Source organism: Falco biarmicus, chromosome 5, assembly GCF_023638135.1.
Source record: "Falco biarmicus isolate bFalBia1 chromosome 5, bFalBia1.pri, whole genome shotgun sequence".
Lineage (NCBI taxonomy): Eukaryota > Metazoa > Chordata > Aves > Falconiformes > Falconidae > Falco > Falco biarmicus.
Window position 1 is genome coordinate 44,283,746 of NC_079292.1, and position 26,808 is coordinate 44,310,553.

Sequence of the window (26,808 nt, forward strand, 5' to 3'; positions counted from 1 at the left end):
ATGAGATTGTGGCCCTGTGACCACACATGGATCGTTAACACTTGCTGTGTATCCCCCACACTGCATGCCTTGGTGTACAGGTATTTCAGAGAGGCAACAGAGCGTGCAGTTTTCCCAAAAGGGGCCAAAAGGATCCACCACAGCCACACGCACCCTGGAGGTGGTCGGCCTTCTGGTTTGTATCTTGAGAGGCAGCTGTGGAAGATTTGTTGCCACTGCTGTTGGCCTGGCTTATTCCCCAGTTGGATGTGATGGTGTTAGCGTCGTGACTTTGGACATCCCTCACCCCCCAGCCAATTCCTTCAGTTAAAACCAGGGGTCCTCAAACTACGGCCTGCGGGCTGGATACAGCCCCCAGGGTCCTCAATCCGGCCCCCGGTATTTACAGACCCCCCTGCCGGGATTGGGGCGGGAAACCAAAAAGCTGCAGGTGACTGCCTGCCACTGCATCCGCACGCCGGCCCCCTGGTTAAAAAGTTTGAGGACCCCTGGTTTAAAGCCTGCCTCACCAAGCTGGCCAGCCTGCTGCCAAAAATCCCCTTCTCTCTTCTAGGCAGGTGGATCCCATTCCTCCCTAACGGGCTACAGTCGGCATAGAATGACCAGTTGACATAGAAGCCAAAACCCTCACAAGGGCACCATCTATGAAGCCAGAAGCTGATTTGCATTACGCATCTACTTCTGACTGCACCCTTTCCTCCTGCTGGTAAAATGGAAGACAAGATAACTTGGGCACCGACATTTTTCACTAGCATCACCAGGGCTCTATAGTCTTCCTTGATTCCGCCCCGGTTCTGGTTTGCAGTGCCATTCGTGCCCCGGTGCAGCAGCCGCAGCGGGCAGCCGTCTGTTCTCCTGACGAGTTGTGGCCTCCCTCGGCCGCACCTTCGGAAGGCAGCACCGCTCTCAGGCCGGGCCGGCAGCTGGGCGCAGAAGCAGCGGCTGCAGCCGAGGCGAGTGCCCGGCGCTGCGGCAGAGCCCCGCGGCGCTGCCCGGGGCCGCGGGCACACACGCCCGGTGCGGGGCGCTCCCCGCGGCCTCCCGCGCCCGCCAAGTGCCGCCCCGCGGCCCGGGCCCGGCGCTGCCGCGGGCCCCCGACACCCGCCGCGGTCCGGCCGGGCCCGCCAGAGCTGCCGGCCGCGGTGGGGCTCCGCGCTCGGCCCCGCGGGTCCCGGTGCGCCCCGGCCCTCGGCCCGGCCCGCCGCCGCTGCCCCCTTGCCTACTGAGAGAGGCAAGTTTAAACTCAGTTTTGGTTCACTTTGCATAAATCTTCATTTCTTTGCGTTACTGAATCGTACCATAACTCATCTGTGATAGATTACTATAGATTTTTTTAATTTCCACCACTGCATTTAAGATAAATGAGTTTTTATAAGTTTAATTTCAAGTTATTCAAAGTGTTTTATAACACCAATATTAATTTTTAACAGACTGGATTATATTGACTTTTAAAATAAGGCTTCCTTTGGAAGAACTATCATGTAAACAGTCTTCAGGAACCACTGTAATAATTTCCTACTTAAAGTTAATTCTCCTGTGAATCCATGGAAGACAAAAGAAAGGCTGATCGATGGGAGCTATGCTTTGCAATATTGTCTATATACAAGCTGACCTATAGATTCATTCTCAAGGGCTAAATGGTGATTTTCTGTCTATTCTTGAAATTGTTCTGAAGAGGAAGCTCTACTAGCTTATCCAAATTAAATTATCTGTTACAGGTCTGTGGCATGTACTATATGCTCCTGGGGATTTACAGAACACTACTGAACCCACTTCACCAGGACTACCAACTGACTGGAAACCAGAACAGAAAATCAAAGTGCCAGAATTCTTATGCAGTAAGTCTGTAGCATTTTTCAGTCCCTCAAAGCATATTTCAAAAGGTGAAGTACTATGTAGCCCATAACACCTGATTACCTGAAAAATACAAAATGAAAGGTCAAAACGGACCCATTGCAGATCTCTTAACTACATTCCTCTTCAAAAACTAGAAGACAGACATTATTCTTTGCAAAATGTAACTTTTTAAAACTTATTTAATGCTTTTAGAAAGGAAGAACTGAAAAACAGATTTTTTCTGCCATGACACCTCAACTCAGGTCAAAATACAAAGAACCTTTCCTACAGTACTGATGGCTCTGCCTACTTGATCTTTCATTACTTTTGGTAATTAACAAATAGTAAAATGCTAACTAACTTATTTTAATTGATAATATGAGAAAACACAGTATTCTTGTGACAAATTATCCCTAATCAGGCACCAAATAGATAAATACAGGTAATTCATTCATCTATGAAAGCATAATTACAGACTCACAGATCATATTGTCTTATTACCTATCTCATGGAGCACTACATGAAAATACCTTCCAAATCACAGTTATTTGGAATCCTTTCTTTACAATGGGAGACTGGAAGACTCACCATTGAAAGTGTGCATTAATTAATTCTGTCACATGACACCAAGCAAAATTTGCAGAGCAACAGATAGGCTTTGTACATTGCACTGACCTTCCACATAAAATGTCCCACAAAACACAACTCTCTGTATAACCACTACCTCTGCAAAACCATTGTACCCACAAACAGCCCCATATGTGCTAGGGCCCCAACATATCTAACTGATGATTCCCATTTTTCTGTACCTTGGAACTGAAACAACTGCTCTGTAGTGAGACTAGATGTTTTCTCAGCAAGAAGGAATTCTGGTTGATTACTGGAGCAGCAAAAGGCTTAAAGAAGTGCCTGTTTTTTTAGCATACAGGCATATATATATACTCCCTTTCAAAGACTTGATATTAGGAACGAGGACGTTCAAATATTCCTCCAAGGTCAGTATGTATTAGTTGTGCATCATGTTTCACCCATACCAAAAAAGAGTCAGAACAAGAGGGAAAAGTCCCATACTTTCAGATACATTTTTGTACATTGTCCTTGTTACTTTTAGTTTCATTCACAGCATCACTGCATGCAGATCAGGAATAATTCAGTATATAAAAATATATAGATACAAAATCTTAAGATATAAAACCCAATTCTTTTTGGTTTGTAATAAAGAATCTCTTCAGACATCAAATAGGAATCAAAATCTATTTATGTTTTCTATACATGTTTTCAGTTACCCGTTGTCTGTTTCACTCACAAATATCCTACTCACATACCTGCTTGCAGTATCACAACAAAAATAATACATTTTAGAACAACCTTGCCAGCTTTGCTGTTTTATCTTATTATCTAAGCTTTTGCTTTACCCTAGTGCTATGAAGAGCAGCAAGTATTACTTACATTTATGTAATGTACAAATACGTAATAAAAACTTAATAAGTTATAGTAGTCTGATAATTTATTCTTTAGCTAAAAACTAGTTTCTACAGTTAAAGCAAACAGCCGTGGGACAATTTTCATGCATTTAAATAGAAAAAATGCCCATCTGAATTACTGAGATTAATATTTCTATCAATAAATTAATCTAACCTCTTTTACCACAGACAAATGAGGATCATTGTAGAATGTCTCTCTCACTTTTGTGTCCATGAGTGATTCACTAACCTACAGGCTCATCAGTATTCTGCTAACAATCTGAGAGCTATTACGCCCCATACCTTTGTCCATTTGGCCAAGAACACCCACAGAAGTTAATGAAAACTTCAGAGTCTTAAGGCATTTGAATGTACAGCATAATTAATTTCCTACATCTGGAGTTTAATTTATTAAATGTCTTGTATTATTAAAAACGATATTCAGTTTCAAAAATTCAGACAACTATGTGAATATTATAGAACAGTGAAAAGTAACACTTGAAATTGCCTTATATTGCGATCTCTTTCTGACATTACTACAGAAATGAATGAGGAATACTGAATCATGAACACACCAGTTTTATACTTATATGAATTACAGCACTAATATCAACTACATCAAGGAATAAGTACCTTCTTAGGGATGTAGGTCTATAAAAGGCATCACTCAGTAATGCACACTACCCCTGTTTTTAGTTCTTTAAAGTGATAGCTAGTTTTAGCTGTAATGCCCATAGGTTTTGACATCAAATTATCTTCTTAGTGTGTGTTATTTCAGATATTTTGCTTCAACAGACATATTCCAAGCACCCAAAAGCCCACCAGTGCTGCTATTCACTAGGACTCATTGAGATCACACTCAAATACTTGATTTGAATTGCAGCTGCCAAGTACTTGTTAAGTATTCACCACACCAGTGCAAGAGTTATTATCTAAATGAATTGAGTCTCAGTCTGCCATATTGTCTGAGAGCTCCCAGGGTCATTCATATTATAGTGTGGGAAACTAGGGATATACACTTCCAGCTCTATGCCAATTGTATTCTGTACCTGGGAAAAAGAAACCTTTTCAAACAAGCATTTTCATCAAAATAATACTGTTCTCACAAAAACTTTTGATTTACATCTACTAGTAATTTATTTCCACGTAGCCCCAGTAGGAAGGTCTATCTGTCAGAGTAAACCAAGTCTTGAAGTACTCTAGAGTCTACTCTTGCTACACATTTTTTTTCTGATAGAATAATTTACTCCATATCAGTTCCAGGGTATTCCCTATAGACTCCTACACACTGCAGTGAAGACAGTAGTCTGTGAGGGTTCTTTGCCTCAAAAATAAAATAAAATAAATTAATCCCCTAAAAAAAATGAAACAAACAAACAAACTTTAAAAACCACCCTACTTTTATTTACCAACCACAGTATGAAACAGCAGCTGGAGTCTCTAACTGAAAAATCACAGCCATATCATCTTATTGAACAAATGCTGTACAATTACCTGCCTTGACGTGTGGCAGAGATATTCTAAGAAATAAGTATTATTTGCACCCATGTACCTTTCATGAGAGAATGAGCAGTTTTGTGTAGCATTTCTCCTCTCATTAAAAAAGAGACAGGTACAATGCTGACATCCCTGTTAAGAACAGATAGAAAGAAAATACTAGAAAGTTCTCGTTGTCTAGGATACTGATTTAAAATCCACTGAAAAGCTGCACTATTCCTATAAAGACTTAGAGACTAAGGCTTAAAATACTTACTTGATAATGTCTCCTTCAAGAGCAATCACTCGTTTAATGATCTTCTGTTCAGGGTTTCTAGGAGACCTGAGACAGGGAATAAGGTTATACAATCAGTAATGTTCCTGTTGTTTTAAGAAAATGAAAAGAAATTCCACAAAGAAATAGACACTATTAAAAGTCATTAGGAGATTCCATGTTCTCCTTGATATAGCATCAATCACGATGTTCCACACTGACGTGAAGCTACTGTAATCATTCCTATTGCAAACCATCACTGAAAAGTAAATGCTGAAAAATGGACTGGCTTACAGACACCACAATAATCAACATACCTTTTATCATGAAAATTACACTCTACAACATTAAAAGTAGAACGTCCCACTACCAGTGAAGAGGGTACTTTTGCAAATAGATTAACATATGGAAACCTGAATTTCCCATCATATTGTGTTCAAACATTCATGTCATTCACTCACTTTGGGAAAAAAAAAAATGCTCCCTATGTTATATTCATATATCAATCACTAATTTAGGTAAAACTTGCCTAGGAAATTATGGAAGTTTAAAAAAAGTTGTAAAATTTTCTGAAGGTTTCATCCTTATCCAGAGCTTCTTAATGAAATAACATGTTTTCACTTCAAGTTATTTTCTGATAAGCATGTTTTATTGAGTGGATTCTGATCATGCATTATGTAGTATTATGAGAAACCAAAGCTGAACTCGCATGCCCGGCCTGAATACTCCAACTGGCTGTATGTATATTAATAGACAGGACAATCAGAAAACAAATAGTTTTGACAGGTTAATGTAGACATATGTGCACCACAAGATTTCTTTCTTTTCTATATACTTTACCTTTTTTTTTTTTCAATTTTTCACTTTTAATTATTTAACTATGCAAATTTAGTAGAGTGTTTTCATGTTACTTAAAAAAATCTTTCTATCTGCTGCTTTTATATAAGAAAGTCAGTGAAGGAACAAATCATTTTGACTTTCCGCTGATGTTTAGGTTCTGTCTATTAGACTCCAAGTACAGCCTGCTAGACATGAAGTTGCAAGAGCTTTATATTACAGTTTTCACGCCTAAATACATTGGCCATGACACCCTTACAATAGACCAGTACCTTTAAGCTCATCTCTAGTCAACTGATAGCACACTAAGATTACATGTCCTTAAAAAGCAAAGCTGAGATGAATCTGGATGAAAAACTTGCTCACACTGCTGCATGACTAAAGGCATTTGCAGTTCACTTTCAGTTCCAAAAGCTAAAAAGAAAAATATTTTCAGACTTTTCAATTTATTTTTTTTTATAGGAAGTGAAAAAAGTATTCCAAACATTTGAAAAGTGATTTGGATTTTTTTGTGTGTGTCAATATATTTGAGACATACTTCTATTTCAATGTAATGATACAAAATTCAAGAAGCATAATTTTGAATTGCAAAATACCAAATAGTTTCACTTTACATTTTACCAAGCCTGAAAATCCTATTTTTACAAAGCAGTGTGGAGCTGTGGACATCAATAAGGACCATACTTTTATTCCCTAGTCATCACTGGAATTTTCAAATCATGATATAATTTATGATAATATTTTATTTAGCATTAATTTTACCCAAAGATTTGTATATTTCAGCTCAGTCTTATCTTTCATGTTCTTTATCAGGCTGAGAATACACACTTTAGTAGTATTCTACTTGTTAGTCTTGGGAGGAATTAATCAAGTTTTAGATGCTGATTTAAAGATACAGAGTATCCACAGTGCTTTCTGATGCTGCACCCTAGCAGGCTTCAATTCACACTCAATTGAGCACTGACCACCTCTTATTCTGAATCAGAGCAGTCTAAGTAAAAACAGCACACTTTTATTATTACAAACTATTATAAATTTAAAATATTTGCAAAAAATACTTCTAATTTATTTAAATTTTTATTCATTTAGGCTCAGATTGCAGTATTTTCATGTAAAAATTAAGTAATGGAAATAATACATAAAGTATGTGATGAACCGTGCATTTCTTAAAGACTGAATGAAAATAAATTTTAAGTTTGTTCTTTCAAAATTCTGTTCTGGTTTAACACCTTACTTTCAAAGGTTCTTTGAAATTTCTCATGTAAGCATTTTCACTTGATTAGTACATATATACTGTACTGTAATTACTGACCTCTCACTTAATTTTACTTCCTTCGGAAAAAAATTACTAAAACCAGTAATAGTTTAGTCCTGCTCTGTCACTGATATCTGGGTGAGGTAACAAGCAATAATCTTTGAAATTGCAAGTCATTCAAAACAGAAGGGAATAGAAACTGTTTTACCTGTTTGCACCTCTCCTAAAGTATGCTGTACTTTTTCATTCTCCTTATATAAAAGCTCGTATTCAGGCATGTTCCTTTCAAGTGATATTGTGTGGGAAGAGATGAGATTTCTTACACACAGTGAACATATTTTGTCTCCCAAAGATGGCACTCAGAAGATATAAATACCATTAATATGAATTAATATGATTTAATACCAACTATCTGTACATTTACCAACCAGATCCATATCTGATGTTTCATAGGGAAGTCACCATTCCTTGACCATTTTCTAAATCAGCCTCCCAAAAAGTTAAGCTTACATTTTCCTCAGTAAAATATTTCCTGATCTACATGCAACCGTTTTTTACTAGGCATGAATTAGGGACAGCACTGTGAATAGAAACAGTCAAATTTACTATGAAAATCTCAAGCTCATTACAAATATTAATGCACAAGTAGCTGTCAGCAGCACATCAGCAATGCACTGGGAAAACCACCTCTGGCAAATAAATCCACTTCTTAAATGCAGATTCAGTTCTACTCCACTTACAGCCACTTTTCCTTTTCCATGAAGAAAAGTGGAAAACAGGCAAGTCTAGCAGTGTGTCCCTCAAACCATCAAATTTGAAGATAACTCGTTGTTGCCAGTTTCTCTTTAAACAGCGGTATTCTTTGTTCAAGCACTTCAGGAAAATGACCACTATATGATATAAAAAGAAAGTAATGGCCTGTGTAGCATCCAAGGCTGATAAATATTTTTTAGTTCATCTGTCAAAACAATTATTTGAACTTCGCCTACAGGTCACCTGAGAGCTAGCTGCAATTAATAGGACAAAAGACCAACATATTCTCTGAAACACCTTCTGACAATGGGACAATCCACTTGGCCTTAGTAACAATCTGTGGTTTGTTCCAAACTTTAAGCTTATGCACACTGCAATGCAGAAATCTCAGGCTCATGCACAAAGACATGAATCATGACACCGAAACCCAGATTCAGAGTTTTAAGATAAACAATTTACCAAGGGAAAATTAGACTTTTGGTATGTATTTGTTTGTGGTTTTCCAGATGCAGTCTTAGCGACTCAGCATAAAGAACCTGCCACAATTAGCTTCTGGTAATAAACCCAGTTCCTTCTCCTAAACCAATGTTCATCTTACTGTGTATTGACTTTCAGCTGTATAGTCCTCATCCACACCCAGCTTTCATTAAAAACTAACGCACAATTCCACCATAGTAAAAACAGATAAACAAATGCTCATGCCATCAGGACATCACTAATTTTGGATTAAAGCCTCTCAAATTCGGTCATTTGTTTGAAAAGGGATTAAGACAGAAAGGTTAAGTAAATGTGAAGGTAGATCACCCCTGAGGGTGACCAGAGCAGATTCACATTCCTTACTCACCCAGAGCAAGTACCTCAAAATGCAGTATTCTGACCTCCAGCCTACACACTATTCTGGGGCAGGTATCCCTCTAACTATCCAATCGATAGTGCTGAAAAAAAAAAAATGCAGAATACATAGGAACCCTGCCTCTCCCTACACACACATTTAGTCCTAAAGTTAAAAGATATGCATTAGCAGAAGAGCTGTAAAGAGTTCAGTTTCCTTTATTTAAATGCTTTTTAGAGCTGAAGACACTGCATATCATCACGGAGAGAAAATATTGATTAGGATGAAGACTGGCTAGATATCTTCATCTGGGTTTTATCAGTGATGTATCCCCAAAACCACAGTTTGAAAGAAACTAGTAATTGACAAATTCATAAGAAAAGGTAACTTCTTGAGGAGGGATAGAATAGTGGAATCTCTGTTAGAAAGTGACACTGGGTTCTATTTCAGGAGAGCACTGACAACTTTTCCTACTTACTACCTCAATATTGCTTCTCCAATAAAAATGAAACATTTATTTATGTTTTTATTTTTAATTATATACTCTTATGAAAAACAGACAGACAGACACACATATTTATATACACACACATAAATATATACAAGCATCCATTCTTCTATCTTCAACCCTGTATTGAACAGCATGGGATTGCAGTACTACAAAACATGTTTTCCAGGAAAGACAGGAGGAATGATACAGCCAGAAGGAAAATCCACTCTTTAGCAAGTGATTGTCAGACAAAAATGCTGACAATTATCTGAAAGATATCTCCTTTCCTGACTGAGCAGCTGAGTACTTCAGTCACAATGTTTCTCCTAAACTTTTCCCTTTCCATCATTTCAATTATTTATTTACTCTGGTAGATACTGTGTAGCACAGTTTTAAATAATTGTTCCATAAGCTAATTAACATTTGATCAATCACTAAATTTTCATAACATTTCCACTTGTTATGTGCTATTTGACCCTTTTTTTCATTGAGTTGTCTAACTACATTCTTCTCAAGAGTGCCCACAGAAAATTGTGTTTAAGAGCTTGAAACTGAAGTTTCTGCAGGCTTTTCTAGAGAGACAGTGCTTTATAGGCTATATCCTAAGATCCCATGAAAGAAGATAGTTGATTCATATCTCCAAATGGATTCATTCATATCTCCAAAGGGCTACATTAGTACGTATCCCCAAATGCTATGTGATATCATTCCCTGCTGAGCATGCAGTCTTTGTAATAAATTAAAAAAAAGTAATCTACCAATCCTGAACAATGATCAAATACAATGTTTGATGCTCAGACACACAGCAACCACATCAAAAGAAGTACTATTTTTCAAGAGATTAGTGCAATAGTTAATACAAAAAGTAAGAAATTAGACTTGAATAACAGTAAAGCCCAACTAAAGGAGTGTTGCCACATACAATTTTTTTTTCCTTGGATGAGCAATCATATTTTCTGGGTGCATGCACTAGAAAAAGAAGGTAAGATCTTCCACTTTGAACTCATAATTGAAAAGGAGGTAATTATTTCAAACAGATAGCTTGAATTAGATACTTTGATGATCTATGTACATTTAATATTACCTATCCATTAACCTAGTCTACCTGGATGGATTTTGTACTCACTTTTGAAAATCATTGGAATTTTGATACTAACTGAGCATTTTCTAGAGCAGGAAAAATAACAGGAATTAATTAAAAAGTTGCAGTGAAAAGTGCCTGAAGTTTTCACAGTGTATCTATGTATATGCAGATATATGTATATTACTGTTAGCACATGGCTTCACTTTTTATGAGATAGATAGGCAGTAGCTGGAAGTTTGCCTTCTGATTATTCTCAGTTTACTTCAGATTGAGATTTATGTGATTTGATCATCAAGTACATGGAGGCAATAGAAACAATGAACGCTGTGTTGTTAGAGCGCCAACAGACTGATATAATGAAGGCCACCTTCTTCAGAAACATTATTTCTGCTTTTATTTAGGTTGCTAATGCCAGATACTGAGAAGGATTTAAATCCATAAAACAGGGTGAGGGGGAGCTTTTGAGATTTGTAACACTGTGATCCAAAGCCGTTCACTCAGTGACCTCTTCATTTCCCAAAACTAATTATTGTCTGATCAAAAATTCCAGCATAGTTATGGTTTACACTTCTGGGAATTTCCAGAATTGCTGCAGGATGAAAAATTAGTTGTTTAACTCCTTCTCGAGCCTTTTGGGGATCCAGAAAATAGCTAGAGCAGTAACTAAAATGTAGATGGAGCTCAGAGTAAATGGCATAAATATACCTATGAAATTGGGAACCTCAAAGTACAGTTGCAGTGGCTTTACTTTTAAAACATGCTTAGAGGGAGAGGAAATGGAAAAACAGTGGATCTATCTCATCCTTATTTTCTGGTCTTGCTTAATAAGATAAGCAGCGAGTTTTACATGGATGCATCATATACTAGATAAAGATGCTGACCCTCAAAAAAGTTTAGTGCCCCTAGTCCGTGGACAAAGGAGCTTCCTGTTGCCAGCATGGTAGTTGATGCTCAAACTCTGTTCAGTAGGAACTATGCAGTCATAGCCATTCTTTCATTCCTCCCAGTACTATAGGTAGGATAAAACAGATGCAACATAGCCAACTCAAAATGTCGTGCAAGAATGCAAATTCAGTTAATATATGCACCTATTTTTTAAACCAAAACATTTTTAATCTGTTCATTTCACTTTTTCCCAGTCCCTAACTTTTACCTGAATTCCATACTACCTTATGCAGATAGTGAATCTCATAATAAAAGTAATATTTAACTAATTACATCACAGGTTCTGAGACAATTTCTATCTTGTGGAAAATAACACACAGTATAATAGGGGAGGAAAAAAAATGACCACACGTCTTTTATTCTTTTTTGCTGTCATTCCTGTCATCAATTTCTACTATATGGAATCACTGCATTAAATGTATCCAGTAACCAGGTCCAATACCTGTGTTCAGTTTGGACCCACCAGGACAAGAAAGATACTCACAACTGGAAAAAGTGACAGAACACCAAAATATTAGCAACAGAAGAGTAATGTAACAGCAGTGTGGCTAAGGAAATTTGGTTTGTGCAGATCAGAGAGGAGACAAAGAGTTTAATTGCTATTGTCATCTAAGTGGTGATTAAAAATTCAGACTTTTCAGAGAGGTGCACAGCAGAAGAAAGTGAGGAAACAGCATGAGTTGCAGAGTTGCAGCAGGGGAAGTTCCAGATGGATACCAAAAAAATTTTCGCACTGCATGTAGTTAAGCGGGGGTGCAGGTTGCACTAACAGGCTGGGAATCACAGAAGTACTCAGAGCTCAGCGGGACAAGTCTCTGAGCTGCCTGACCCAACTTCAGAGTTGAACCTGCCTTGAGTGGTTGGTAGAAGTAGGTAATCATGAGAGGTGCCTTACAACATAAATTATTTGTAATTTCTATGTACAGCCTTTAGTCTTACTCAAATATATGAAGAAGCATGATGCTGATACCTTAAAAAACAATGTATTTTTCTGGGATGCAGGCTCTGATGCCAGAAGATACTGATCACGTTAATTAACTTCTGTAGCCCACAGCTACTTTTTTTATGCTTTCTGTCTTTTTGGATAGTGTTTTTAGAGAAGGTTATGATGATATCATGTCTCAAATATTCTGAGTGACAATGAGACTAATATCCAGAGAAAATACTCCAAAGTTTAATTATCCTTGCTATTAGGAAATTGCATCTGCTTTCAAAATTGAATTTATCCAACTTAAATTTAAATTTCATGCCTTCTACAAGACAGAAAATCTTCAATGTCTTATTTCTTATTCATGCACAAAGATTTAAGCACAACAGTTCTTAAATTTCCACTGGATTCATCAGCTAGAAATCCTTAAACTTCTTAGAATACAGTTGGTTTTCCAGTTCCAGGACCACTTTTGTGACCATACTTCAAACTTCCTCCAACATTTCCATTCTTTTCTTGGCACACAGACATGAGAACCTAGTACTACTCAGCTTGAATTATTACTATAATTAATGATAAAAAGTAGAGCAACCTGGTTTTATTATGCTGGCTCAATGTAAAATCTCTTTCCTGTTTCTTAATATTCCATTTATTTTGTATATTCAGGCAAAAAGCTCATCCTTTTCATCCTAGAGGCTGATGCCAAAACTGCTTGCTAGCAGTTAACCCATAAGGTTTTGATTACTACTTGTACTTCACATTCTGTAAAGCATGTTTTTGGACAGTAACCATGTGATACAGGTCATGCTGCAATGACATGGCTACCTTATTATTCATTGCCCTATCTGCATCTATATTGCTTGCAAGCTTAGCCAACGATTATGAAGACAGTCGACAAAACTAGTACCTTGCTTTGGATCACAAAGCAATCTGCTGGAACTGTTCCCATTCACAGATGTCTCTCCAACCATATCTACATATTCACAGTTGAACTGAGCCTGTTTATAATGTCTAATGTGGCCCACAATAATCCCATAAAAGGCAAGTTTGCTGATCAGGATATTATGTGGTAGTAAAAAGAATTCTTGAAGAAACCAAATATATTATATTATGGCCTTTATAAAAACTATATTTATCTAGTTGTTTTGAAATCATATTGATAAAACATATGAGGTTTGCTGACAAGACCTATTTCTGAATCAATTGACCTCAACCACATTTTAGCTCTGACTGATAGAACGAGAAATTCCATGTGATCATTTTCCTCGGATAAGACATTTTTAAGGCCCTTATCTTTGTTTTAAATACTGGAAAGTTATTGCAAGTCTTGAAGTCATTTGCATTTTCTCCTTTGTCTTTCTTCCCTTTCAACTGCTAAATAGGCATTTTCCAAATGGTATTCCACACTACAAAAACTGTTTGAATCCATGCTCACCTGCCAGCAATCTTTGAATCAGTTTTGACCCTAAACAGTATTATAAGTTTAAAGGAATGAAATAGATTAGCAGTTTTTACAAACAGAAATATTACGCAGAAATTGTACGTAATTTTGACAATGTCAGTAGATAATGAGGGCAATGGAAAACATTCAATCGCTTCTGGATTCCTTCTGGGCTAAATTTTAGAAAGCAGGCCACAGTCCTAATAAATACTGGTTTAGTGAACTATTTTGAACATGCACCATTTTTCATCCATAATTTACAAAATAAGTACTTCAAGACAGCAGTTGAACCAACTGGTTAGGCATAAGTTCCAGTGATGCTTGATTTGCTCTGCAGCTCCAGTGGAAAATTGTACAAAGATATAATTAAAAATATGGGGAAAACGGTACTTCTCATAACATCCTGTAATTCTTAATTTAACTCCATGTTACATTAGCATTTTTTAGTCAAACCGCTGTTAAAAAGCAAAATCACTCACTGCCAAAAAACTATTTTGTTTTTACTGAAACTAGTGTTTTATAATAACTACAAATCAGGATCATGCACTGTTGGAAATGTACTATTTAATTTTTATTAAATTTTAAAGTGTTTGCACATTACCTAAAACATTGCTTCTTTGAAACTTCATGGTGAATCCTGAGTAATTTCTAAACAAAAATAACAATCTGAATATATAACCTGCACAATGCCTCCAGAAAGGAGTCACACACTTTGCCATACAGCCATGTAATAATTAGAACATGCAAAAAATTCTCTCAGGCTCTGCAGTTCTTGCATATCCACGCTTATTTCTTCTTTCTCTTTCTCACAGGCCCCCATTCCTTAGCTCCTCTCTACATTCTGATTTCATCCTGAATTTACAAACAGAGCAGGAAAGTACCTCTCCAAGGATAATACATTTAGGAAAAAAAAAATAGCTTCCATGGTAAATACCCACCCATAATGTATCTCCTGGCACCAGATGCTATTTAGCGGAAATGTCCTACACTAAGATGAAGCAGGAGTTGGAGGGAAAAAAATAAAGATCTGCACACTTTCAAAGCAACTGAGCTTTCCCTGGTATATCTACAGCATGCTATATAGCTGTGGCCTCATTGTTAGATGAGACAGTAGTAGTAGCAGATTTTCAGCATTTTTCATAAATGGTGAAAGGCTATCACAAATAATTTGGATTTTTGGCAGTGGATAACTATGGATTCTCCCTGGTGCAAACTAGACATATAATTCCTATGTGACAAAATTAAGCAACCCTTTCTACGCTTTGGATCCACCAATCAAAACTGTGCATCTGGAAAACTTTCACAATTACGTAGAAGACAAAGTCATTAAAAAGACAGAAAGGAAAAAAAACAAAAACAAAAACAAATACATCTCCATTAGAATTTACCATTAAAAATTTCAGCCAGTTAGCTAAAGTAAGGCAAGGACGCTTTGGATCCACCAATCAAAACTGTGCATCTGGAAAACTTTCACAATTACGTAGAAGACAAAGTCATTAAAAAGACAGAAAGGAAAAAAAACAAAAACAAAAACAAATACATCTCCATTAGAATTTACCATTAAAAATTTCAGCCAGTTAGCTAAAGTAAGGCAAGGAAAAAGGTAATATAAATAAATAAATAAATAAATAAATAAATGAATGAATGAATAAATAAATAGAAGAGGAAAATTGAAAACTAATTAAAATGCTTCATGGCAATAAAACTAATTGGTACGGTAAAACTATTTGCCAAGCCACTCTCAAAAACCTCAAAATACTACAGTAACTCAGAAGCATAGCTAGTATTTTGAAGTAAAATTCCATTTAATTGGTTCTCAGCCTTCCAATCTAACCACTTTGAGGTTAAATGACTCAGCCACTTGTAACAGAAACTATGTAATCAGAATGGTTATGTGCAGTTGACCTTCTTCCTGTTAACAGAGAGACTCAATTAATTGCTTGCTGTTTTAACTGGCCATTTCACCTTATCTTCACCTTTTCCAAAAGAGTGGAAAAACTCCATACCTTAACCTTTGGCTTTGAGAGCATACATAGAAATATTTATCTACCGAATAGGAAGCTAGCATGATCTAGGAATGAGGGTATCTGGGCTTCTATGCTTAAGTCAACAACAGTAATATATTCATTGTTTCATTAACTATTATGTTGTAGCATAGGAACCATATTTCATTTTTACTGTAGCTGCCCAAATAGTCTACTCTGTAATGGAAATAAAATATGACCGACTTCTGTTGCAACAAACAGAGGGAAAGACACAGAAAACTGCAAAATGTAAACAACTCTTGAAAATCATTCTCAGGTTGCCATATGAGATACTAGGTAGAAATCTATTTACTCTATACATAAACTATTAGTATGATTCTTTAAATTATGCTAATTTTTTAAGAAGCTTAAACACTGCAGGATGGGACTTCTATACCTTCTTTGATTCTGGGATAAGACCTGTGTGCAGCGGCAACTCTTCTAAGCATACAAAATTAAACAATCAGTCGCTGTTCCAAGTTACTAATTGTGACTACACACTACACATTTTGTGCAGAAATTTTCAATCATTATTGCTTTCTGATGGGGTTCCAGAAAACTTTTTTAGTTATCTAATACCACCACAATTATTGAAAAAAATTAATGGATGCGTATTTACGTGCTAAAAATATCAGTGACTTAGGAACCAAAATATTATCTCAAAAGAAATTTAGAAGAAGCCTGGTTCTCACATTTTCTTTACTGGAGACCAAGTTTAGCATCTCAGATAGGATGAATACGATATTTAGGAAATAAAATTGTGATTCTGAAGTATCTGAAGCTTTGTCTCTCTTTGAGATCACCTAAAGTCCACAAGCACATTGTTTTTCAAATTTTTTTTAAATCTTACTTCAAGCACGTGTTGAGAAAATCGCTTTCTTGATATTTCTGATTAGCTTGATAAGCCTTTTGGACCAGCTAAGTCGATTGTAGTCAGTGCACAGAATGTAACAGGCAATTAAAGTGGAATGAATCACCTTTTGGAGGAGAGTCTCCCTCCTCCTTGACTACAAAGGAAGCCAGACATCAGCTTAGTCTAGCCATCTTCATATTAAATGACTAAAGACAAACTGCATAAAAATATTGTTTCATCTACCTTGTAAGTATCTGTAGGAGAATTTTTTTTTAATAACACAGGAAAGGAAGTAAAGTATTAATGGTAAGGTAAAGAGAAGAGCAATAACGATATAATGTATACATTTACAATAGCTGTAATAAACTTTTTTAGTAAAAAATCATTTAAGAATAGAAACATTACGTCAATGTAAATTCACAGAAAAACAAACTGCAAACAAACAGCCAAGCCAACAATTTAAAATATTTCTACAGATGCCAATAGAAGTCTTAACTTTGGAATTAACTGTAATAATTTTTGTAAAATAGTGCTGCATGCACTAGAAATACTTTTTTCCATATTTATGACAGGGAAAATTAAAATCAATTAATTTACAGCTAACAAAAGGTAAAGACAGAGGCTTAACTAAGAAACAATTTTGTATCTCTATTCATAGCTATTAAAAAAACTCTAGGACATAATCCTAAAGATCTCTATGTGTTCAGTAGGCACATAAAGAAAAAAATTATTCCCACACTGTATAACATTATATTCACTGGAACTTGTATACAGTTATATGATAAAATAACATTTATCAGAAATAGAGACTGATGCTGAGGATAACTTATTTATGAAATCGAAAACTTAGCATTTGTTAGAATAGAATAAAGAAAACAAATTCAGAACTAACATTAGCAAGACAAAAAGTAAGAAAGTTACCTACATATTTTAAACCAACAGTTAGGAGATGCCATTTGCAAAAGTTACAAGATATGCTTAAAAAAAGCCATCAGTAGTAAGACAATTGGACACATCTATAATCTCTCACAATGAAAAGAAACCTAAGGGGGGTGGGGTGGGGGTGGTGTTTTTGTTCCCCCACAACTTCTGCTTTTACCTTAGACAGAGTATGGGGAAAAAAGCCCACAATTAACTGCAGGTGTCCACCTGCAGATGAAGCCAGGCTGAATTAACCATAGATTGGCTACTGTGACAGAAATCTTTGTAATACTAGGAGTTATGACCTGCTTACGAAGATTTGGCAAAGAGCAGCAATGGGAAATTTAATAGGGAGTATTTTTCCACAACATATTATTTCTTCAAAACCCGATCTTCTATGTCAGCAGGTCATCAAGCATTGTGCTCCATTTGATATTAATTGCATTATCCTCTACTTGTTTGTGTTCACAGATAGCAGAAGGGACCCTGCACGATAACTGAGGCTATTGCTCTAAGAGACTTTGATCACTTCAGCAGGCTTGAAAGAATTTCGAGGGGTCTGTCAAGGACAAAACAGTGTCCTGTGTTGGTTTTTGCCATGAGATTTTCAGGATTCTAAGCTGCAAGACACTTCCTGTCTTGTATGATGACAAATACATTTATTTAAAAAATTAAACAGAAAGATGAAATAAATCAGGTGCCACCAACAGTGAACAGCACAAATGAGTAAAATACCTCTACTTACACATTATTTTTCCCTTCACACAGAGTAGCTTACAAGCTTTTTACATAGCACTCCCCTTCTCTGCAAAGGCCAATCTGCTCTCCCTCTCTTCCCCAACTGTACACACAGCCTCAGGGCTTGGTCTGCACACTTGCTTCCCAGCTCTTCCCACGCTACAATCCGTTCTGGTTATTCCACCCAAAATGCATTCTTCAGCCTCAGGCAGCAGCAAAACCAGTCCTAGCCCCATCCAGCCTGCCAAACCCAACCCTGTGTGACAGTTTCCTGCAGAAGGGCCCTGTCACCTTTTTCTCCAAGTAAATGATATGCTGCTCAGAATATTGCTGGAAAAGGGAGAGACTGGCAGAAGAGGTGTGAAGGGAGGGGGAAAGGATGAATTAAACTTCATAGATACTTTTTACACTCTTGAAGATGCATTCCTTGCTCTCCTTCCTCTACCCATGAGGCAAAAGTTCAAACAAGTTAATTATCATATTTGTATCTTTATTATATTTTTCAGAGTGGATCCATGTTAGAACAAGATCAATTCTAGTTTTACTAAATCTCAAAATTTTTGTGCCAGTCTTATATGTCTTTTAACCCATTGATCCACTGCTTTATTATAAAAAAGCTTTCTTTTTTTGAAAATTTTCTAGGAAAAAAGAAAGTCCCCTCACTGAAAACAGTCAGAAGGATAGCAAAAAGAAAATGCAAGCCAGAAGAACTGATGATTCAGGTTTGTGCCAGAAGCTAATAGGGAAGAAAGTAATTCTCAAGTTTTTAATGGCTGGAAATGTTTGCAGTATTAGCAGCATGAAAACCTGGGAGTCAAGAAATGCAAGATATGGTGTGGGATTAACCAAACTTTCAGAAATCCTATTTGCTTTACTATTGAATCTTTTAAATATGTCGTTCACAAATTATTCTGTATATTTTGGACAGTACTGACAAACTGTGAAATGCATTGACACTCAATGAATGTATTGGGCCTTGTTGACACAGAATACCAATTAGAAGCACAAAAAGATTAACTGAGCTAATTCAAACTTGGTATTATTGTTTTTGCCATTCCAAACTTAAGCTTTTATATTGTCATGAGAAATGCATATGCAAAACAGGTTTGAAACACAAACTTTAATGCAGCAGGTTTGAGAGAAGCCCTTTCACACCTTTATCTTAAGAAAGCAAGAACACCACTGCAAATTATTGGGGTTATACAAAGCCCAATATCAAGAGCAAAAATTGTGAGAAATCATACAGATCTTTGCAGCACTGGTGCCTACTGTATCACAGATTTAATCACTTAGAAACATCTAACCTTTTTATTTTTATTCTCTTAGTAATATTCTACTATCCATAAGTATTTGTTGCAGAAAAAGACCATAAAATATATACTAGAATATATTCAAGCTGTATAATGTAGTGTTTTGAGATACTAACTGTATACTTCTGGCTCAAAATCTAAAGATAGCTTTTGCATATATGCTCCAAATGATGCATCACTACAGAAACAGTTACTAACATGGCTCCTTAAAACTCAAGCTGGCAATATCTTTAGGAAGTGGTAGAGTAGTAGGGCTGTTGGAGCCATGGTGCAAGTATAACCTTACTTCTCCGAAGGAAACTGCAAGAGTATAGAAAGGTACTATGAGTTTTGGCTAAAGGACTGTATAATTCAGAAACTTCAGGATTAGCCTTTTTTTTTTTTTTTTTAAACTGAGAAACAGCAATACTAAGACTTAGCACTTATGTAACTCTCTGTACATTCAAAGCACCGACAAGTCTACCAACACTCATGATTTATAGTGTTTGATAAAAAGCTACCCATGCACTCATCTCTGCTATTCAAGTCTGCTGTGCAGACATTATGCAATGGAACTAGTCTTTACAAAAGGATAATTGGAGCATAATCAAATGTTATTTAAAAAAAAAATAGTTGTCACATTTGGAACAGAAGGTATTTCCCTGCTTTAAGCTGTGATCAGTTCAAGTTGTCAAGATGAGTCAACAGCAGCAAAACAACTAGCAACAGGCAAAGAGTGCTCAGCAGGTAAGGATGTTTGTGATATAAATCTGTCATATAGGAACAAACTGGGAATCCCTCAAATTCCTGCCTGTTTGTCAGTTCTGAAGCCGAAAAACGAAAGCTGTTCTGAGGATTTTCACAAGCATGTCTTTGCTAGGATCAGGCAGCATTAACTCTTTGAATACAGTGAATAGCAAGTACCCCTGGCCCTTAAATCCACACATGAGGCATCTCAGTTCATTCACAGGGGTGAGGAAGGTCTGCAGATGTGTCCTCACAAAGAACAACACTTGCAGCCTTCACAGCTGGGTTAGTCCAGCCAACACATTCACTATGTGAAATAATGGGGAGTTTTTTAATGTTATTTTTTGTACTTTTACTTCATAAAGAAAGTATGGGAAATTATACATAAAAGGAATAGTTGAAATACCTCCCAAATATCATTATATGTTGTCTTCAACTGAGAGAGACATGTACACTACACATTTTATACAGACCTCTTTAACCCATTGTTAATTAGTTTATACATTGAGTATGACTTCAACAAAGTCACTGCTGATTGAAAAACCTTGGAGAACGCTGTGGCTAATTTGTGCTCTTTTTCAATTCCTGTTTTAAAAAGATAACTGCATCATTTCAGGATTTTCTTCATGTGTGTTGTGGTCTAACCTCAGCTGGCAACTAAGCCCCACACAGCTGCTCACTCACTTCCCCCACAGTGGGATGGGGGAGAGGATCAGAAGAGTAAAAGTGAGAAAACTCATGGCTGGAGATAAAGACAGTTTAGTAGGTAAAGCAAAACCCACACACACAAGCAAAGCAAAACAAGGAATCCATTCACTGCTTCCCGTGGGCAGGCAGGTGTTCAGCCATCCCCAGGACAGCAGGGCTCCAACACACATTTCGGGAAGAGAAACACCATCACTCTGAACATCTCCCCTGCTCCCCCCCCCCCCCCTTTCTTCTTCCACCAGTTTATGTACTCAGCATGACACCCCATGGTATGGAATATCCCTTTGGCCAGTTCAGGTTAACTGCCATGGCTGTGGCACTCTCGCTAGCAGGGCCCAAGAAACTGAAAAGTCCTTGACTTAGTATAAACATCACCCAGCAACAACTAAAACCATCAGTGTGCCACCAACATTGTTCTCACACCAAATCCAAACAGCACTGCATCAGCTGCTAAGAAGAAAATTAACTCCATCCCAGCTGAGACCAGGACACTCTGGTCACTACCATAAAAACAATGTAGCCTGCATACCTGTCCTGAATGTCAAGGCAAGAATCTAAAGTAGATTCAAGGCTAGGCATCTCAGAGAAACTTGACACAGTCTGGACTGAATTTCTGTAATGCAAGCAAGTTTTTAGTGACGTATGTATTGTCTTCGCACTATTGGGTGATTTCATAGCTTATTCACCAGAGTTCATTCTTTGTTTGTTTGATATACTTTAGGGTCAATGAGGAGGGGCAGTAATTTTGAGTCTGACTTCCCACACATGACAGGCTTTGTATGTATATGCTAGCAATGCCTCCACCACAGGGGGTTTCTCCTTACAGCTCTAAAAAATTGCAAGATACATTCGCCGGTTGATGAGAATTATCCTTATGGTTGCTATTAGTGAGAACCAAACATGAGACAATTAAAGTTACTCTAACTTCCAGTAAAAGATGGACCAAATTATTTTTTCTCTATCAGAAGCTAAAAAGGAAAACATGGGCAGCTGCCATGAAACAACTATATTTGGTAATGCACATGTAGACCTGATATTTCAGGTCATAACATTTCACTTAGTTAACTTGATATTGAGTCTAGTAAGTTGTGATTGATTAAAAGACAACTTTCTACCTTCATTTCAAGATTCTTCAGTTCAAGAATCTTCATTTCAAGATTCTAATGAATGGTCCTTTGTTGTAATTTTTTTTTCACCAGGTAATCACAATTTATTCTTAAAGTGTTAATAATATTTTCACATTTGAAGTTGTGCAACACCCTTTAAATTTTTCCTCAAGACCAAGTTTGATGTACAGAATAGGGCCAAATGGAAAAACTTGCACTGCCCATGTTTATGCATGAAAAATTCTGTGTATGACTGTGGAAAAGCTCTCCTCTCTCAAGACATGGATGACAAAGACTTAAATTCATTTTACATCCTGAAAATCGTTAGCCAAGCCAAAGACAGATGCAAGATCTTTTTTCTTTTATACACTTACGTACTGCTGTCACCATGACCGCTTTCTGAATAATTTAATGCTGTCTGTTTGACAAAATATTAAACAGGGGGAAAAAACACCTTCCACTCCCCTCACATCATCTCCAGTAGTCATTCACCATTTCTTTAAACTTTCCTCTTCTGCTCCACTAGCTTATATTTGCTGGCCTAAACCTTGGATGAACTGGAAGAAATGATTGTTTTAGCCAGAGGGAAAACTGACTTTAAAATAAAATTTAAAAAAAGGCAAAAATGTAAAAAAATATAATCACAATGTAACCTAAAGAAGTGGTATAACTATTGTTTGTGAGAGTGTGAAATTAGGAAATTGTGAGAGATTTCTCTCTTACTGACTCTTGTTTTGGTGCATTGAAATGGGTAACATGTTTGATTTTAGAACATAAGAGTCTAAGTAGAAAATTTTAAAAAGGTCAGACTAGGCAGGAAGCCTGTTTAACAGCATAAGACCCAAATAAACAACAAAGCTTATAAAGTAAATAATCATAAACCAAGAACTATGAATTCATTTGAACAGTCACAAGAAAGGAAACACATAAAAAAATTTTCAGACCCCTAATAGCTCAGGGCTGGTCCATCCAGCTGGCAGTTGGCTGAGTAAATAAATTTCTAACAGTCTTGGTTGGCAGATCTCAAACCACATTTGTTCTTTTAAATATTCTCAACTTTGACAAGATGGTCTGTAGTCCAGTCATTGCCAAAGTCAAGAGTATTGTAGCTATATTCATAAAAGTAAAAAGTATTTCACAGCTTATGGAAAATCCCAACCTACCTTCATAAAATGCTAAATATAAGTAAGAAGAAAGTATATACATTATATTTAAGAGTACTTGCAACAGTGTTCACTCAAGAACAATTTTGTAAGCTACAGTAACAGCTCATAATTGTATTATGAACACAACCCTATTTTTTCTTTTCTCTAAAATATTAATGACATGAAGACATTGGCTTTGGAGATAAGGTGGAAAGAGAGAATAAAAACTTGTATAAACTAGATTTTTTACTGCCAAGTTCATTCATGAATAAATGAGTTTTAGATTGCTGGCAGCAGTTCAATGAGACATCACGTACCTTCCAGAAAAATTTTAGACTGTAAGTATCTTCATGAGACAGAGTGTTCTCCACAACTGCTGAATCACAGTTTCATCATTCATGTAGTGGAGTAGAAAAATGTAAGAATGAAATTAGAAAGAACTTCTCCATTTCAGTACAACAAGCCCTAAAAAGCATAATAAATTCTGGAAATAAAATTAGCTATATAAACACTAGTGTGTACTTTGTATTTAATGTTTTTTATTATGCCTGGAAATGCAGCCCTGTACTTAACTGATGTGTTTATAATCATACATAATTTAGAAAGTACTAACATAGTTCAAATTCAATTTTATAAAATGAGCAGTGGTACTGGATACCCAACTTTAGACACCTGAGGGCCTTATTATTTCCTTGGTTAAGAGGTCCTTTTCTACCTATTTCAAAGTAGGTACAAAAGTCATTCAGTATATAGAAAAATTTTGCGCTTGTCAACTTATATCTATGTGAAGAACCCTTAATGGTGAGCTGTACATAAGCTGTAGATGCTTATATCTCTCAGTCTTGCATTTGTGATCTCTGAAGTGTACAATGAACAGCAATGAGAAGAATGAGATAATTATTAGGTCTTTGTTTAGCCAAAGAGATCATCTCCTTTGCCCTCAGAAAATGCTATAGGACCTTTCTGGAATGTTTTACAAGCAAATACATTATTTGCTTTCTTAAAGGATGCTGCTAGTCCCAACCCACAAATTTTACTCCTTGGCTTCACCTTGTACCTGCCTCACCCATGGAGACTTGTCTAGCAGGCTGGACTCTCAGCTGTCCGTGGCCTGGTACCACACTGCTTTTCATAGAATCATAGAACATCTCAAGTTGGAAGGGACCCATAAGGATTGTCAAGACGAACTCCCTGCTCCTTGCAGGACTACCTAAAACTAAACAATATAACTAAGAGCATCATCTAGATACTCCTTGAAATCTGATGTGCTTGGTGCCATGACCACTTCCCTGGGGAGCCTGTTCCAGTGACCGACAACCCTCCCAGTGAAGAACCTTCTCCTAATATCAAATCTGAACTTCCTGTGAAGCAGCTTCATTCCATTTCATTGTGCCTTATTGCTGTTCACCACAGAGAGGAGATCAGCCTCTCCCCCTCCACTGCCCCCTTTGAGGAAGCTGTAGACTGCAATAAGTTCACCCCTCAGCCTTCTTTTCTCCAAGCTGAAGACCACAAGTGACCTCAGCTACTCCTCGTGGTCTTGCCCTCAAGGCCTTTCACCATCTTGGTTGCCCTCCTCTGGGCACACTCTAATAGGTTGATGACCTTCTTATATTTATGTGCCCAAAACTGCACACAGCACTCAAGGTGGGGCCAAACCAGTCCAGTGTAGAGTGGGACAGTCACCTGCTAATCAGCCAGCTATGCTGTGCTTGATGCACCCCATGACATGGTTGGCCCTTTTGGCTGCCAGGGCCCATTGTTGACTCATATTCAACTTGCCATCAACCCAAACCCCCAGAACTCTTTCCATGGGACTGCTTTCCAGCCTCTTGTCCCCCAATTTGTATGTATAACCAAGATCACCCCATCACAGTTGGAGAATCCTGCACTTGCTGTTGTGTTTCATACAGCTGATGATTGCCCAGCTCTCTAGTCTATCCAGATGTCTCCATAAGGCCCCTCTACCCTTGAGGGAGTTCACAGCTCCTCCAAGTTGCAGGACTACATTCCCATACAAGAAATGCATAAAATCATTTGAGAAGAGTGAGCAGGGCCTTCACATATTCGTTTAAAAGAACTATTAATGACACAAAATATTTTTTCCAGGGGCTGCAGGCCTGTCCCCTAGGGGGTGAGGGACTTCCGTGCCACCCCACTGTCCCCTGCTCCTCCCTGTGTCCCTTCTCTTCTTGCCTGCTCCTGTTACTCCCTGAGGGTTTTCAGTTGCAACTCTTTAAGCTGTCAGGCCACCCACTAAGCCAGAATGCCTTTGTCTTAATTCATATAGCACTAAAGCACTACAAAGACCTGATTAACATTGACAAAGCGTCTTCAACATAACTAAAATTATTTTTAATTACTTTAATTAAACAAATGCAAATTTCCAAATGTAGAAGAATTAAAACCAGTTTAACAAAGCTCTAGTTCATTTCCATGCATGTTCTTGATTCTTCTCTGTGCCACAGAAACAGGTGTCCCTTGAGGATGGCAAATAAATGAAGGCTTCTGTGTGTTGAGTAAAACAATTGCATCTCTAAGGTCATTCCAAAAACTAGATGAGCAGCTCAGAACAAGAAAGGAAATTGCTACTTCGAGCAGGAAAGAGGAAGCATCACAGGTTTTGACACCTGTGCCAGACAATGAGCAACCCCAGGCTAAAAGCTGTACAATCTAACCCTTCAGTGGGCAAGAGACTAAGCTTCAGTAAACTGTGGGATGGAAGAGATAGATGAACAGAAGTGTTGCCTAAAGTCCCAAATTACCAAACTGATTTAGTTAAACAGGAACGTGTACAAAGTTCAGGTCGAGCTGACCCACCCTCTCACATACCCACCATCTCAAGTCACCCAAACTGATGAATGAAAGGACTTCCAATCAAAGGAGTCAATCTTGGCAGATAAAAACCAGATAATGATAAGAACACTCTTATGTAAATTATGCAGAATTTTGAGTGGTATTTTTAATTACTACTGAGAGCAACAGCTTCTGCAAAATGATAGTAACTTCTTAAACTGCTATAATTCAATACCTTGTAACTTCCTGACTGCACTCAGACAAACACAGTACTTGATTAAATCAGTTCAAGCAAATCAGAGGTTTGTGTTTCCCTAGTTGGTGAGCAAAGTTAAAAGTGAACAACTTTACTAAAAACCAGAGCCTGTTACCTACCAAGTGTAGTTTCCTATTTGGCCATGATGAGGCATGATAATTATGGTAACAACAGGGGAAGGAATGGGTCCTAACAGCCTCCTGCATCAATGCCTCTGTGTTCATCACCATTTGTGTAGAGCTTACCAACACTCTGTCTCAGATCACCAACCCATTCGCTCTCCTAGCTACATTCCTGCTTTTTTCATGTACTTTGCTTCATTAAACTTTAAAAGGACTCTGACTGCAGGCCACAGCTGGGAAGTGGTTATGCATTTTTTTTCTTCTCTGTAATTAATACAAGGAAGTTTTTAGAGTCTTACTCTCACACTTCCAAAGTAGCTTCATTTCAGTTTACTTTTTCCTGTGAGGAAGGGTAATTCTTGATTTCTTTAACTTGGGTAGAGATTTGGTCTGAGAGTTCTCTCTGCCCCTAAACGTGGGAGTGGGTATAATTTTATGCTATTTACTGTAGCAATAAATGGCCAGTGTGGCCACAGGTGATCTAGCAGA

The 26,808-nt window shown here is 37.3% G+C and overlaps 1 protein-coding gene across 1 annotated transcript in view; it reads right to left on the bottom strand.

Annotated features, from left to right (window-relative positions):
* The window catches only part of IMMP2L (inner mitochondrial membrane peptidase subunit 2), a 477,314-nt gene that overhangs the window by 158,394 nt on the left and 292,112 nt on the right, over positions 1–26,808 (bottom strand). The window contains exon 4 of the mRNA XM_056340695.1: positions 5,053–5,118. Coding sequence (XP_056196670.1) covers positions 5,053–5,118 — 66 coding nt within the window. The remainder of the gene's footprint in view (positions 1–5,052; positions 5,119–26,808) is intronic.